Genomic DNA, 17363 nt, shown 5'->3' on the forward strand with positions numbered 1-17363 from the left:
CAGCCAGCATAGCTGTCTGGGTCACTGAGGCACGCAAGCCTCCAAATCTTGAACACGAGGAAATTTGCAGATGCTGGAATTCCAAGCAACACACATCAAAGTTGCTGGTGAACGCAGCAGGCCAGGCAGCATCTCTAGGAAGAGGGACAGTCGACGTTTCGGGCCGAGACCCTTCGTCAGAACTAACTGAAGGAAGAGTTAGTAAGAGATTTAAAAGTGGAAGGGGGAGGGGGAGATCCAAAATGATAGGAGAGGACAGGAGGGGGAGGGATGGAGCCAAGAGCTGGACAGGTGATAGGCAAAGGGCATATGAGAGGATCATGGGACAGGAGGTCCGGGGAGAAAGACAAGGGGGGGGGGGGAGGAACCCAGAGGATGGGCAAGGGGTATAGTCAGAGGGACAGAGGGAGAAAAGGGAGAGAGAGAAAAAAAGAATGTGTGTATATAAATAAATAACGGATGGGGTGCGAGGGGGAGGTGGGGTATTAGCGGAAGTTTGAGAGGTTCGAGGCTACCCAGACGGAAGAAAAGGTGTTGCTCCTCCAACCTGAGTGTGGCTTCATCTTTACAGTAGAGGAGGCCGTGGATAGACATATCAGAATGGGAATGGGACGTGGAATAAAAATGTGTCAAATCTCTTACTAGGTCTTCTTTCAGTCAGTCCTGACGAAGGGTCTCGGCCCGAAACGTCGACTGTACCTTTTTCTAGAGATGCTGCCTGGCCTGCTGCGTTCATCAACAACTTTTATGTGTTTTCCTCCAAATCATAACATGGTTGTGGTCCTCTTGGAGACCACACTACAGTGTATACTAATATATAATAATGACTTCATGGGATCGCTCTTTGCTTGACGCACTGGGACACCAGCTCCGTAAAGACGCTGCTTAAATACCGGCTGCTAACCAAAAGGTGGACAACACCGCCACCTGCTGGTACAGAAAAAAAAAGCATATAACTTTTCAAATCAACTGCAAAAACTCTCAGCAGCACACACAAAATACTGGAGGATCTTAGCAGGTCAGGCGGCATCTATGGAAAAAAAAAGTACAATCGACGTTTCGGGCGGGAACCCTTCGGCAGGCCTGGAGAAACAAAGCTGAGGAGTAGATTTGAAAGGTGGGGGGAGGGGAGAGAGAAACGTCGGGCGATAGGTGAAACCTGGAGGGGGAGGGATGAAGCAAAGAGCTGGGAAGTCGATTGGTGAAAGAGACAGAAGGCCATGGAGGAAAGGAAAAAGGGGGAGGAGCACCAGAGGGAGACGGTGGGCGGGGAAGAACTTAATATGAGAGAGGGACAAAAGGAGGGGAAATGGTGAAAGAGGGGGAGGTATTACTGGAAGTTTGAGAAATTGATGTTCATGCCACTAGGTTGGAGGCTACCCAAATGGAATATAAGGTGTTGTTCCTCCAACCTAAGTGTGGCCTTATCCCGACAGTCGGGGAGGACATGGATGGACATATCGGAATGGGAATTAAAATGGGTGGCCACTGGGAGATCCCGCTTGTTCTGGTGGTCTCCCAATCTACGTCGGGTCTCATCGCCTCCCTCTGGTGCTCCTCTTCCCTCCCCCCTTCCCTTTTCTTTCTTCCATGGCCTCCTGTCTCTTTCACCAATCAAATTCCGAGCTCTTTGCTTCATCTCCCCCGCCCTCCAAGTTTCACCTATCGCCTGGCGTTTCTCTCTCCCCTCCGCCCGCTTTTTAAATCTACTCCTCAGCTTTTTCTCTCCAATGCTGCCGAAGGGTCTCGGGCCGAAATGTTTACTCTTTTCCATAGATGCTGCTTGCCCTGCTGAGTTCCTCCAGCATTTTGTGCGCGTTCCTCGGATTTCCAACATCTGCAGATTTTCTCTTGTTTGCAGGAGTTACCTGGGGTGGGAGAAAAATAAAACAAGTGAAGCCATTCAGAGTAAGTTGGCGAATTAGAATGCATTGCTTAAAATATATTTTTAAAAAACGGCTGAGTGCTTTTGACAGGGAATCGCTGCTTGCGAATAAGGGACCATCCATTTAAGACGAGGATAATTTTTGTTTTCCTCCTGAGGGAGGTGAGATTTAGAAAAGACAACTGGAAGCAGAAGCTTTCTTATGTTGCTACGGCGGAGATGCATAGATTCTTGATAAGCGAAGGAATGAAAGGTAACCAGGTAAGGTGAGAACGTGGACTAGGTTACAGTCAGATCAGCCGTGCCCAGTTGAACAGACTCGAGGAGCTGAGTGATATTTTTCCTGTTCCTACCTTGTGCAGCGGTGTCTGGAGCTCGCTTCCACGCTCGCTTTCTCTGACACACTCTCTCACATCCTCTCTCTGGAGCTGGACCCTCCGTGCCAGCCCCCGCTCCAGCCCGGAGCACAGGTGCTGAGGAGTACTGGGATACTCCTTGGGAAGCTACATTACCCACTCTCCAGCCCAGAATCGGCGCCATGTTAAGAACAACACAGAGAACGGTACAGTACGTGAACGGGCCCTTCGTCCTACAGTATCTGAGATTATCGTGATCCCATTTTACCTAATCTGATCTGCCTTTCCCTCCATTGTCTCCATGTACGCGTCTGTCTTCCAACGCGTTCCAGGGTCTTCCCAGAGCGGATGAAACGATAAGATTCCCTGTGTAGATTTTAGGGAGTTGATGCCGTGGTTGGTGCGGGAGAATTGCATCGAGTTGGAAAGATTAACGGTATTGGGATTGAAATCGCGAGGGGTCGGTCTTCCGTCCCGTATCCTGATGTCGCTTTGTCCCTGTGTGCAGTGTCTCCCCGGGTACCAAGGCCCGAACTGTTCGGAGGAGGTCAATGAGTGCCGTTCCCAGCCTTGTCAGAACGGAGGTACCTGCGTTGACCAGTTGGATGGATACCAATGTTCCTGTCTGCACGGCACTGAGGGTAAAGAGGCGCAGCTGGAGGGTGGGGGCTATGCACAGCTGGAGGGTGGGGACTATGCACAGCGGAAGGGTGGCGGGTTGCGCACTGTCGTGGGGGTCGGGGAGGAGGTGGCATGTTGCGCACAACTGGAGGGAGGAACGTTGTGCACAGCCCGGACGGAGGTGGTTTCAACACAGCTGGAGGTGAAGGAGGGATGGGGAGGGTTGTGCACAGCCCCCGATAGGGTAGGGTGTAGAGCTGGGTGAGATGTTGTGAACTGCTGGAAGGGTCACACACAACTGGAGGTGCCTGAGCAACTGGAAGGAGGGTCGTAGACATCTGGTCAAGGTGCCATGGAGACCAGGACGATGCCTATTGCAGCTGGAAATGATTCCGCCCACAGCTGGAGGCCGCAATGCACAGTAGAAGGGGCGGGCTGTGTGCAGTGGGAGGAGATGGGTAAATGCGCAGCCGATGGCAATGATCCCTCTTTTTTCTACAGCTGTGCAGACCAACCACTGCACTGATCAGGATTTTGTTTTACACGGAACTGCGCTACTTTAATTTTTTTTTGTGTGTAATATACAGACAATGAATATTTAGAATGAAAATTGGAAAATCACATGCTTTTTGAACAAACAATAAGTATAACACCTAAAACAAGTAAATGATGTCAGTTAAAACAACTGACAGGCACAATGGCAAAAAAAGAAACAAGTTTTTACTGGATAGCGTCGGCGTTCAGCTGCCGGGTGCTTTATTAACAAAGAGCTACCGACTTCAATTCTGTGTTTATTGTTACAATTTGTAACAGTGTTGTAAATTGAAACACTGACAATGTAATTACATTGAAGCTCGAAAACGTCTCAAAGTAAAGGTTGAGGTACGTTAATTATTTAGGAAGTTTATGGGTTATATTCATTAACACAATTAATTGCAGATTTTTTTTCACAGTTATATTAACATAGATTTCAAAATTATATTAACGTTATATAAAAGAAAATTGCACCTTCGCGGCAATGTGTGTGGGAGCATTTCAGTTACCACCTGTCTGTGCACCCACGCAGCTTAGAGGGGGCAGTGATGGAGGAGTGAGTGAGGACACAGTGGGAAGGAGGGTGAGCACACTGCGGGAGCGGAGAGGGAGTGTGCAGCGTGGGTTCTGAAGGTGGCGGTGCGCAGCAGGAAGGTGGATGAATCAGTGAAGGGGAAATAGAGTGCACAACGGGAGGGGGAGGGGGAGGGGAGGCAGTGCGCAGAGCCTGAGGAGGGGGAGTGAGTGCACAGCTCTGAGGTGAGATGTATGCAGATGCTGGGTAGGGAGAGTGTGCAGCAGCGGGGAGTGCAGACCACAACTGGATGCTTGTCCCAGCTACATGCTGCAGAGGGACCGGGGGTACAGATTGCGAAGGGGCATATCCCAAGGTGGGGAAAGCCAGCTATAGGTTACACCCTGGAGCAGCCACCACCCCCGCTCCACGGAACACCCAGGGACCTCCTCGGGTGACTCTGGGACAGCCCTTCACCACACTGTGAGACTGGACAGCCCTCCTCCTGTGCAGCTCCCCCCCCCTTCCCGCAGGATCGAACAGGTTACCTAACATGGACTCTCCCATCACTGCCCTTCCCCTCCTCCAGCTCCCGGCCAACCCTACCCGGTTCTGATCGCGCGTCTGCAGGACTGTCTCCAGACTATCATTACAGTCGGACGCCAGATGCCCTGGGGTGTTGGGAATCGATCTCCTGTTTTGCAATCCCATTAAATTCCTGCCATCTTCCAGAGCCGGTGGTCTGAAGGGCAGGATGAAAAGGAGTTTAGGGTTGGAAAGCTGGGAATTTCATGGGACTGTACCAGTGCGAAGACCTGGCAGGAAAGCGGTGGGATCTTCAGGAAAAGGAATGGAACAGGGTGCGGTGGAGGGGATGGTATTACTGAGGCACGAGAGACGCGGTTACGTACAGAGACAGGCGTTCGCGAATATCGTGGATGAGGGGTATGAGGAGGGGTCTTGGCCCGAAATTTCGACGGTTTATTCACCTCCGTAGATCCTATGTGATCTGCTGAGTTCCGCCAGCATTTTGTATGTGTTACGCAAGATTTTCCTCATCTGCAGAATCTCTTGTGTTTGGAAATATAAGGGTGGGTGTACCGAGGATGGGAGTCGGGAATATCGGGCAGTGACGGTACCTCTCTCTGCTTCCCACCCCACCCCACCCAGGGCTGCACTGTGAGCACGACGTGGACGACTGCGCCTTACCCTCCGGCCTGGAGCCCCGGTGCTACCACGGGGGCCGGTGTGTGGACGGGCTGGGGGTCTACAGCTGCGAGTGCCCGCCCGGCTTCGTGGGCGAGCGTTGCGAGGGCGACGTGGACGAGTGCCTGTCTGGCCCCTGCCAGGGCAGCGGGAGCCTCGGGTGCACTCAGCTGGTCAACAGCTACCTCTGCCACTGCCGGCCAGGCTACACAGGTCAGTGATAACCCCGCGCCGGCGGACGGGGCGGAGCAGGGAAGGGGGGACAGGGGAATCAGCGATAGAGGCGGCAGGTTCCGGCGCGGAAAAGCAAAACGGTGGGGTGGAAGACGTTAGAGCGTTGAAGGGAAGGGGGAGGGGTGGCACAGATTAGCGTAACGCTTTACAGCGCCAGCGATCGGAAGATCGGGCAGGGCTTCCCAGGGTGGAAGGTGAAAAAGGGCAAAGTTCAGGAAAAGGGGGCGGTGATGTCGAAATTGGTTTAATGGTGTCACGTGTATCAATACTAGTGAAAACCTTGACACGTACGCTGTTCATACAGTTGCGATTCATTACACAGTGCCGGGCTTAACCAGGAGAAATATTCCATCAGGAGACAGAACCAGGTTCGGAGAGCAAAATGTTCCTTCTTCGGAGAGCTGCAGAATATTCCATCGGGATATTAGGGCCTGTCACCGAGGCCAGCAAGTGGACAGGCGCGAGAGAGGGGGAGGGTCAGTAGAGATGGCAATATAGTAGGATCTGTAGAGCTGGGGATATAGGAGGATCTATAGAGCTGGGGATATAGGAGAATCTGCAGAGACGGGGAAATAGGAGGATCTGTATGGACGGGGATATAGGAGGATCTGTAGAGACGGGGAAATAGGAGGATCTGTAGAGCTGGGGACATAGGAGGATCTATAGAGCTGGGGATATAGGAGGATCTGTAGAGACGGGGATATAGGAAGATCTGTAGAGATGAGGATATAGGAGGATCTGTAGAGCTGGGGATATAGGAAGATCTGTAGAGACGGGGATATAGGAGGATCTGTAGGGACGGGGATATAGGAGGATCTGTAGACACGGGGATATAGGAGGATCTGTAGAGACGGGGATATAGGAGGATCTGTAGAGACGGGGATATAGGAGGATCTGTAGAGACGGGGATATAGGATGATCTGTAGGGACGGGGATATAGGAAGGTCTGTAGAGACAGGGATATAGGAGGATCTGTAGAGACGGAGATATAGGAGGATCTGTAGAGACGGGGATATAGGATGATCTGTAGGGACGGGGATATAGGAAGATCTGTAGAGACAGGGATATAGGAGGATCTGTAGAGACGGAGATATAGGAGGATCTGTAGAGACGGGGATATAGGAGGATCTGTAGGGACGGGGATATAGGAGGATCTGTAGAGACGGGGATATAGGAGGATCTGTAGAGATGAGGATATAGGAGGATCTGTAGAAATGAGGATATAGGAGGATCAGTATAGACGGGGATATAGGAGGATCTGTAGAGACGGGGATATAGGAGGATCTGTAGAGACGGGGATATAGGAGGATCTGTAGAGCTGGGAATATAGGAGGATCTGTAGAGACGGGGATATAGGAGGATCTGTAGAGACGAGGATATAGGAGGATCTGTAGAGACGGGGATATAGGAGGATCTGTAGAGACGGGGATATAGGAGGATCTGTCGAGATGGGGATATAGCAGGATCTGTAGGGACGGGGATATAGGAGGATCTGTAGAGACGGGGATATAGGAGGATCTGTAGAGACGGGGATATAGGAGGATCTGTAGGAACGGGGCTATAGGAGGTTCTGTAGAGACGGGGGTATAGGAGGATCTGTAGGGACGGGGCTATAGGATGATCTGTAGGGACGAGGGATATAGGAGGATCTGTAGAGACGGAGATATAGGAGGAACTGTAGGGACGGGGATATAGGAGGATCTGTAGACACGGGGATATAGGAGGATCTGTAGAGACGGGGATATAGGATGATCTGTAGAGACGGGGATATAGGATGATCTGTAGGGACGGGGATATAGGAAGATCTGTAGAGACAGGGATATAGGAGGATCTGTAGAGACGGAGATATAGGAGGATCTGTAGAGACGGGGATATAGGAGGATCTGTAGAGACGGGGATATAGGAGAATCTGTAGAGCTGGGGATATAGGAGGATCTATAGAGCTGGGGATATAGGAGGATCTGTAGAGACGGTGATATAGGAAGATCTGTAGAGCTGGGGATATAGGAGGATCTGTAGAGCTGGGGATATAGGAGGATCTGTAGAGACGGGGATATAGGAGGATCTGTAGAGCTGGGAATATAGGAGGATCTGTAGAGACGGGGATATAGGAGGATCTGTAGGGACGGGGATATAGGAGGATCTGTAGGGACGGGGATATAGGAGGATCTGTAGAGACGGGGATATAGGAGGATCTGTAGAGACGGGGATATAGGAGGATCTGTAGAGACGGGGATATAGGAGGATCTGTAGAAATGGGGATATAGGAGAATTTGTAGAGCTGGGGATACAGGAGGATCTGTAGAGATGGGGATATAGGAGAATCTGTAGGGACGGGAATACAGGAGGATATGTAGAGACGGGGATATAGGAGGATCTGTAGAGATGGTGGAGTGCCGAGGAGGGAGGGGGAAGACTGGTGTGGGAGGGTGAGGAAGGATCGCTGGGGAGGGCTGGTGGTGTGGAGAGGTGTTTGGGGTGTGGGTGTCGAAGCTGAGAGCCGTGTTGATGGCAGGGCGAGAAGTCCAGGGAGAGGCGGGGGGGGGGCGGAGAATGTGGGGGTCCGCGGAGAGGAGAGAGGTTGGGAGTTCTGGCGTGAGGGGGGAGTTGGGGAGATCCGCGCAGCTGTAGGAGGTCAGTGGAGAGGTGAGGAAGGTGAGGAAGGTGAGGGCTTGTGATGGAGCGGGGTGTCGAACTGGGAGGAGGAGGGCCGGGGAACCGGGATGCCAAGTACCGGAGGAGCGGGGGAAGGGTGAGTGGGCCGTTGGCCTGAGTGGTTACTGAGCCCCGGTGTCCCCACAGGCCAGCACTGTGACTCGGTGATCGACCACTGTACGTCGGCGCCCTGCCAGAACGGTGGCACATGCGTCCTCGCCCTCAACACCCCGTTCGGGTTCCTATGCAAATGCCCGCCTGTGAGTTGGTACCTCGGAGTGCGGGTGTGCGTGATGGGGGATGTGGGCAGGGGAAGGTGACTCTACCCTCCCCGTCCCGTCCTAACGGCAAGATGCCAGGAATGGGAAGGAGCGAGGCGGGTGTGGAGAGCGGTGAGGTGAAGTTGGGGGAAGTTGAGATTGGCGGGGGGGGAGAGGAAGAGAAGAGATAAGAGAGAGGGTGGGAGGGGGAGGGGAGGGGAGAAAAGAGGGAGGGATGGAAGAGAGCGAGGACGGATGCGAAATAGCGAGGGACGTGGGAGGGATGGACGGACCGGGGAGAGTGAGGGACGGAATGATGACGGGTGGGAAGGATGAAGACGGCCGAGAAGGGAGGGAGGGATGTGGGAAGGATGTGAGAGGGTGATGTGAGGAAGTGGGTGAGAGATGGAGGTAGGAAATAGAGTGACGGAGAGAGATACCGCACTGCTCCTTACCAACACCCTCTCTAACCCCGCAGACGCACCACGGCGGGCGCTGCCAGCTCCCCTCCTCCTGCCGGCGCTGCCGTAACGGCGGGCTGTGCGTAGCGGGGCGATGCGCCTGCCCACCGGGTTTCCGCGGCCCCGACTGCTCTATTCGCAGCACTGGTCGCTGCTCGCCCGGCACCTGCCTCAACGGGGGCACCTGTTCCGAGCGGTCCCGGCCCCCCTACTTCCTCTGCCTCTGCCCACCCGCCTTCGGGGGCCTGCGCTGCCAGCGGCCGGAGACAGGTTCCGGGCCGGGGCTGGGGCCGGGGGAGGCTGAGGGCTGCGAGGGCCGAGGCTGCGCGGCCGACCCGTGGTGGAGGTGCCCGCTGGCGGATGTCTGCCGCACCAGCTTCAAGGACGGCACCTGCGACCCGGACTGCGACAACCCGGACTGCCAGTTCGACGGCTTCGACTGCCAGCAACGTGGGGCCGTCTGCAAGTGAGTGAGTGACAACGCGACCCCCATAACATGTCCCGTCCCGTCCCCCATCAAAACCACTCTACCTATCACATCCCACCTCCGCTCTCCCCATAACATGTCCCGTTCCGTCCCCCATGCAAACCACTCTACCTATCACATCCCACCACCGCTCTCCCCATAACATGTCCCGTCCCGTTCTCCCATCCAAATCACTCTACTTATCACAGCCCACCACCGCTCTCCCATCCCAAGTGCTCGCGTACTCCGCAACACGATCTTCGTAAAGTGGCTCGCCTCCCCTCCCCGATCACACTCCCGCCCCCACCCCACGGATCTCTCAGGCACCGATCGACACCCACCATAACTCCTATGCTTTCCCACACTCTACCCACACATCACACCCCCACACCTACGTCACCCACCTTCTTCACGCACCCCCCACACATCAAACACCTACTCCCCCACCACAGTCCCCTCCACCAACAATACATGTTCCCTCTCTCCCCCACACACGAGGCCGTCTGCCAATGAGTGCGCGCAACAGCGCGATCGTTGGAACGCGTCGGGCCCCTCGCCAGCCACTCAAAAAGGCCCCACCCTGCCTCCTATCCCGCACCTACTATCTCCTAACGCGCTACCCACAGGTCGGTCTGTAAGTGCGCGCCATTCCGAAAGCGGCGCGCTCCTTTCTGTACCGACAAGGCTGTGTAATTAATTCCGCGCCCTCTGACGTTCCAGCCGCGCCCACCCTCACCACCACCAACACTACCCCAACTCCCAATTCACACAAAACCACCGACCCACACCACATCCTACCCCGCACTCCCCCCAACCCCACCAATGCCCACCCTACCTCGGGCCAGCCTCCACACCCTCTCTGTTCCTGGCTCACTCTCTCTCTCACTCGAATTCTTACACATTCCGTTCCTCCCCGCTTTCTCAGTTTACATCTTCTCTGTTGCACTCGTTGTCTCTCCATGTCCTCTCCTCCCTCCGTCTATCACTCCCTTCCCCCTCCTTTCTCTCTCGCCCTCACGCTCTCCTTCCCTCGCCTCCCTCCCTCCTTACCTCCTTCCCTCATCCTCCCTCTCCCTCGCCCTCATTCGGTTCTTCCCTCCTTCCGCCTCTTTCTCCCTCCCTCTCCCCTCAATTCCTCCCCCCCCCTTCACTCGGTTCTCATTTTTCTTCCCCTCCACCGTGTTATTCCCCACCGCCGATTCCCTTCCCTCAGTTCTCCCCCTTCACCCCCTCCTCTCAGTTCCTCGCCTGCATTAATCTCTGCCTTCCCCATGCAGCCCGCGCCACCACACCTACTGCCGGCACCACTACAACGATGGTCACTGCGACCGGGGCTGCAGCGCGGCCGACTGCGGATGGGACGGCGTGGACTGCTCCCACCCCCGGCCGGAGGACCTGGCGGGCGGAACCCTGGTGCTGGTGGCCTCCCTGAGCCCGGCCAGTCTGCGTCCCCGCCTCTCTGCCTTCCTGTGGGCGCTGGGCCTGGCCCTGCGCTGCCCGGTGCGGATCCGGAAGGGGGCAGCCGGTGAGGACATGGTCTACCCCTACCGCGGCTGGAGGGACCTCGACAGACTCACCGCCCTGGTCTACAATGTCAGCGGCCCGGGCCATGGCCGGAGGACGAGGAGTCTGGTGGTGGACACCACACCCCCACCACAGGACACCGTCCTCGGGTGAGTGGGATGAATCGAGAGGGGTTGAGTGAGGGGAAGCTGGCGGCGGGGATGAAACACCAGAATCCAGCCACGGGATCCGGTTCTTGCGCAAGTGTGGATGGTCGCGGGACTGTGGGAAGGGACGTGGAGGGGGAAAGAGGGGTAGGAGCTGGGGTTTGTGGTTTGGTACAGCATGTTTAGCCCCCAGAATGGGGTGTGAATGAGGGTGGGATGAGAGGGGGAGGATTTGAGAGGCAGCAGGGGTGTTGTGAGGGAGACAGTCAGGTCACTCTTCTGAGCGCTACTGGTACCATGTAACCCAGTACTACCTGTCGCATGGTCGGGTGGTCGGCGACTAAACCGGCTGCCCCAGCAGGCTTGCCCGGTGAGGAGGGTGGCGAGACATCCTGCAGGACGAAAAACAAGACCTGTGAAAGGGCGGATGAACCCTCTCGAAGGGTCAACGGCTATCTAGCAAACGTGCCGTGAAGCGCGGAAAGGGCATCCCTTGCATTGAAGCTTGGTCTGGCCACTCACTGCAACAGAACTTTCCCCAGCCATCTTGGACCCCACCATGCCGCTGGATCCGGGAGGGGATGTCGAGAGGGTGGGTCTGGACCTGTGCAACCCCCTCCTCACCTAAAATCCAGTCACGCACACGCTGTTCCTTGAAAGGAACCACCATCATCCTATGGGATGGATAGCCAGAGAGAGGGTAGAGATTGAGGGAAATGGAAGGGGTGAGGTTTGAGGGCTCTAGTTGAGGGATGAGAGGCTTGAGGGCAAGTTGAAAGGTTGGAAGGTGTCGAGGGGAATTGAGAGGTTGGGAATGTCGAGAGTCTAGGACAGGGCTGAGGGAGGGGAAATGTCGAAGGTCAAAGGGAGGCTGAAGGGATGGAATTGTCGAGGGGCGGGATTGAGAGGGTGGAAGCGGTGAGGGTCCAGGGCGTGGTTGAGTGGTTAGGCGGGGGGGGGGGGGGGGGTTGGTTATTGGTGGGAGAAGAGCTGAAGATCGGGTCAGGGTGTTGGGTGTGGAACGGGTGAAATTTGGGGTGCGGTATCAGCCTCTGACTTTTGCCTCCGGCAGATCCATCGTGTTGGTGGAGATGAACCAACAGCCCTGCTTGGAGACCTACAGCAGCTGCTTTTCCTCCGCCCTGCAGGCGGCCGAGTTCGTGGTGGTTCTCGCCTCCACCCGCAATGGCCAGGAGTTCACCATTCCCCTGCGGGCCGTCGGTGTGATGCCCGAGGAAGGTCAGTGCAGTGGACGTCCTAAACCTGCCCGGTAGGGCTGCTCAGTTCAGGGTACAATGCGTATCCGGGAGTGTCGAGATCAGAGGGTGGTTGTGCACACGGGAGGGTCGCAGTCACAGGACGGGTGTACACAGAAAGGCTGCGGTCACGGGGCGGTGTGCAATGTGTTCGCGAGGCAGTCCACGGCGCGCTGTGACGCAGGGTGGTGTCTGAGACAACTGCGGATGACGTCAGGAGACGTCACCCACAGCATACAGCACACCGAACGAGTACGGAGATACTGCTGTCGGGAGATCACTGTACATCCTCCGGGTGGGAGACATCATGGCAATTCTTTCCACCCATGACTCCATGACTATGGCCCTGCCTGGGCTGGCAACTCCGTCATCAAATTTGCAGACAATACCGCAATGATAACAATGACACCACCACCCTAATTACAACTTACCACGAAACAGCTTCCACAGAGGAGGTGCAGACATACCGGAATGGTGCAATAACCATAACCTTTCACTCAACATCACAAAAACTAAAGAAATAATCATCGATTTCAGGAAACCTAGAAGGTGTGAACAAACTCCACTAGTCATAAACGGTGAAGCAGAGGAAAGGGTCTCCAGCTTTATGTTCTGGGGAGTGAACATCACAGAGGAGCTCTCTCCTTGATAGTAGGGAAGGCTTAGCAGTAATTATACGATCTTACGAGTTTAACGAGAGCAAATCTGGGCCAACCACTGCCGGTAAAGCTTTATCAATGCACATTTGAGGACATACTCGCTCACTGCATCACAGTGTGGTACAGTATGATAGACCAAAAAGCACTTCGGCGAGTGATCAGGACTGCACAGAACCTCAATGGGACACAATGACTAGGTACGGAAACTAACTGCCGATGTCTACAGCGGGCTCGCAGCAACGTGATATACACATCCCAGCCCCGTAATCACTTGTTCAATCTCCTGCCATCCGGCGTGAGATACAGAAACGCCTCTGCAAGGACATCCAGAGTGAAAAACAGCTGTCGTGCAAATGACTGCCTCCCCACCCCCCATCCTCCCACTCTCTGTGCAATACATGGGCACGTGCAATATTTAGGACAGTTACTTTCCTTTGATTTCAGAGTTTTTGTTTAAACGCAGCTTTAATTATTGATGTAATGTTATATTTAATCATTGTATTTTATAACATTTTTAAGCTTTTTTTTATAACGTGCAATACTTGAATGGGATACCCCCAGTTTCTTTTAATTTTAGAGTTGTATGTAAAAGAGTTATAGAGTCAAAGAAAAGCACAGCACAGAGGATGCCCTTCGGCCTATCTAGTGTGTGCAGAACCATTCAAACTGCTTACTCCCGTCGACTTGCACCGGGCATTAGCCCTCCATACACCTACCACCCAGGTACCTATCCAAATCCTCTTAAACCGTGAAATCGAGCTTGCATGTACCATTTGCGCTGGCAGCTCTTTCCACACTCTCACGACCCTTTGGGGGAAAGAAGCTTCCCCACATGTTCCCCTTAAACGTTTCTCCATTCACCCTTAACCCGACCTCAGTGGAAAAAGGTCTGCTTGCATTTACCCTATCTATATCCCTCATAATTGTGTATACCTTTATCAAATCTCCCCTCAATCTTCTACATTCCAAGGAATAAAGTCCTATCCTATTTAATCTTTCCTTATAACTCAGGTCCTGGAAATTTTCTCTGTACTCATTCCTCTTATTTACATCTTTCCTGCAGGTAGGTGATCAAAACTGCACACAAACGTCACCAACGTCTCTACAACTTCAACATAACAACTCATCTCCTGTACCCAATACACTGATTGATGAAGACCAAAAGCTTTCCTGTTATACCTCTTCCATTGAGATATACGCAACTCGGGCCATCACATTCTGCCTTTCCAGTCCTGACTTTGTCTGAAGGTTTAACAACATCTGTCTCCACAACCTCGGCACAATCTGTTGCGGCACTCTGGTTCCCATCCCCCTGCAACACTAGTTTAAACGCCCACCTTCCCTGGAAACGAGCCCAATGATCCAAAAACTCTGACGCCTTCCCTCCTACACCAACTCTTTAGCCACGTATTAAACTGTATAATCTTTGGACTTCTGGCCTGGCTAGCACGTGGCACGGGTGGCAATCCTAAGGTCACAAGCCTGAAGGTCTTGCCCTTTAACTTAGCGCCTAACTCGCTGAACTCACTGTGCAGCATCTCACCACTTTTCCTACCCATATCATTGGTACCAACATGGACCACGACCTCTGGCCCTTCAGCCTCTCATCTATGAATGCCGAGGACTCATTCGGAGATGTCCCGGACCCTGGCACCCGAGAGGCAACATGCCATCCGGGAATCTCCTTCTCGTCCACAGAGCCTTCTTTCTGTTCCCCTTTCCGCACAGCTCGCCTCTTCTGCTCCCTTCCCTTCTGAGTCACAATGCCAGAGACCTGACTGCTGTGACTTCCTTCTACTTGGTCATCCATCCCCTCAACACAACAACATCCAACGTAATGTGCATGTTTATGAGGAGGTTGGTCACAGGCGTAATCTGCACTGGCTGTTTAACCACTTTCCCCTTCCTGACTTTCACCTAGTGTCCTGTTTCCTGCAACCTGGGTGTAACTACCTCTCTGTATATCCTATCTATCGCCCCCTCATCCTCCCGAATGATCCGGCGTCCATCCATTTCCAGTGCCAACTCTTTAACGCAGATGGTAGAAGCTGCAGCTGGATGCACTTTTGGCAGGTGTAGTCGTCAGGGAAACTGGAGTTTGCCCTGCATTCTCACATCCCCCAAGAGGATCATTTATCTATCCTGGCTGGCATCCCTATTGTTCTAACTGAGCAAATATAAAGAAAGAAAAAACAACAACTAAACTAGGGGGAAAATCTACCTACAGCTTTTTGCTTTCTCTTAGTCAAGCCTCTCTTCGCTCACGCCTCGAAGAAGTAAAGCCTCGAAATCCCCACTCTAACACTGTCCACTTCACCAATGGCCGCTCTGCTTGCCCCTAGTTTATTAATTTGTTCTCGCCAATCAAACCAGATTGCAGATTGCCCGTTGCTCAGAGCACCAAACTGCCGTGAGTCGCTGTCTTATGTACTCGGTGAACCCGAGTGAGCAACGTCTTCTCGGGCTTCGTATGTCTGATTATTCGCTGTTTCTATTTCATTTTTAACCGATAGTATTCTAAATAACTAAGACGGTGTTTTTTAATTTAGTCATTGTGTTTTAGTAATTGAATCGCCAGTGTGCTGTTTGCATTGAGTGGAGTAGCACTGCAATCTCCATGTCCTCCGCAATGACAATAAAGCTCCAACTTCAATTAACTGCTTCAGATGATGAGCTGGGGCTGGAGTCAGACCCGTCTCTCTAAAGGAGCGGGTTTAGCTTGCTGCCATCTCCGAATCAGATTTGGTTATACTTGCTGGCCGTCTCCCAATTAGAACAAATTTAGCTTGCCAACCGTCTCCCCATTAGAACGGGTTTAATTTTCCAGTCGGATAGAGTGGGTGGAGACTTGTTTAGGGTTTAATTACCTGCCATATGAGGAGTTCTGGGGGGAAGGGGTGGTGAAATGTCTGACCGCCCCTCCTCTCTGCAGGACAGGTTGCTGGAGGAAGGTAAATGGGCCCTACTACTGCGTTTTTACGCCCTGTCCCTCCCCACCCTAACCCCTCTCTTATAATCACAGAACCGTCGTCGTTCCCGTGGGAGCTGGCAGGAGCCTCTCTCGCCGTCCTCTTGGCCGTCGTAGCGGGGATCCTGGTCGGAGTTCGTGTGGCCAGGCAACCTAAGCGCCAGCGAGGCCCACTCTGGCTGCCCCCGGGCTTTGACCCCATCCACGAGAACCGCAAGCATCGGAGGAGGGAGCCCGTGGGCGAGGACGCCATTGGCATGAAGTGAGTAGGGGAGAGGAGTGGGTTTGTGATGATCGCAGAGAGGAGTGCTGGGGAGGGGTGGTGACAGGGGAGCGGGGGGGGGGGATGATGGGGGAAGGCAAGGGGTAGGGACGGAGGGGGAGCGGGAAGGGAGGTGAGGGGAGAGGAGGGGAGTGGAGGGAAGCGGGGTGATTTGTGGCCGCGCAGTGGGAATACCGAGGGTGAGGGTCCGAGGTATCGGGGTGAGTCCCGTCAGGAATGCTGGCGCGCTTTCCTGATTTCGGGATTCCGGCTGTCCTAGGCGTACTCCCTCCCACCTCCCCCAGCACCTCAAAACTCTCAGCCAAACCTCATATCATCGTCCCCATCAGAGGGCACCCCGAAGCCCTTCTCCCCCTCTCGGTATCCTCGGGAAGCTGCCTGTCAGTTTGCCCCGTTGCTCTACTGTCAAGAGGCCTGAGTTTTCGTTTGGGATTATCGGGGCGTCACGCCGATGGAGGCGTGCTGTGGCGTGACTTCTTCCTCGACCTTCAAACCAAACTGTGTGGAGACGTCAGAAGGCAAGGGGTCAGGTGATCGGTTGGACTCCAGCTGCGAGGCGCCAGAGGCTTGGGTCGGTGCCTGTCTATGCCCAATGGGAAGGTGCATACACTGCAGCCTGCAGCCCCCATCTCGGGTTTTTGCTGTTTTTGACAAGCCGCATGCAGAAGCCACTTCACCTGCCATCCCTTCTCAAACCATTCCTGTCCTCCTATTCCCCCCTCTCTCTCTCTCTGGTATTCCCAGGCCTTCCCCACACCCATCTCCAGCAGTGGCCAAGCCAATTTTTGATCTAATATTTAATTTGCAATGTAGGAGATCATTCGACCCATTGAGTCAATGCAAGCACTTGTAGTATTTCCGTCTGATCTTCTTTCCCTGAAACCCGTTCTCCCCCTCAGACATTCCCATCAAACACCCTTGCCTCCAAGATTCCACCCCTCAGCTCCACGCTAGGAGCAATTTCCAGCCTCCGCAGTTTTTTTGGGGGCGTGGCAGGAGGCCGAGAATCGGTAGAGTGTGCGAACTCCACATTGTCAGGAAACTGGGTCTCTGGCATTATGAAATGGTGGCGTCTCTACCTTCTGTGCCACGGCGCTGCCAGAGTTAACTCTGCCACCTTATTAACTCTGGCGGTAAACCCCCTCCCCTCTACCACCGCCCCCCCAAAATAAAGCCTCGTCCTCAAATTTCTAACTCCCGCCTTCCCAAACTCTCCACTTATTCCCAGCTCGCCACGCCAAGTTCTCCTGGGACCGCCATCCGGCACACACACAAACTCGCCACAGAGCAATGCACAGAACAGCCCGTACCCTTGTTCCTGTTCCATTTGCTCTC

At 54.0% G+C, this 17363-nt stretch overlaps 1 protein-coding gene across 5 annotated transcripts in view; it reads left to right on the top strand.

Annotated features, from left to right (window-relative positions):
* Nucleotides 1–17363, top strand: part of LOC140198154 (uncharacterized) — a 106217-nt gene that overhangs the window by 72664 nt on the left and 16190 nt on the right. For all 5 annotated transcript variants that reach the window (XR_011886112.1, XM_072259126.1, XM_072259129.1 and 2 more), the window contains 7 exons: nt 2750–2882; nt 5081–5329; nt 8153–8265; nt 8744–9192; nt 10470–10865; nt 11935–12101; nt 15800–16007. Coding sequence is in view for 4 of the 5 variants with exons in the window: in XM_072259126.1 (XP_072115227.1) it covers nt 2750–2882; nt 5081–5329; nt 8153–8265; nt 8744–9192; nt 10470–10865; nt 11935–12101; nt 15800–16007 (1715 nt within the window). In the remaining variant the exon portion in view is untranslated. The remainder of the gene's footprint in view (nt 1–2749; nt 2883–5080; nt 5330–8152; nt 8266–8743; nt 9193–10469; nt 10866–11934; nt 12102–15799; nt 16008–17363) is intronic.

The sequence above is a fragment of the Mobula birostris genome, chromosome 5 (assembly GCF_030028105.1).
Source record: "Mobula birostris isolate sMobBir1 chromosome 5, sMobBir1.hap1, whole genome shotgun sequence".
NCBI lineage: Eukaryota > Metazoa > Chordata > Chondrichthyes > Myliobatiformes > Myliobatidae > Mobula > Mobula birostris.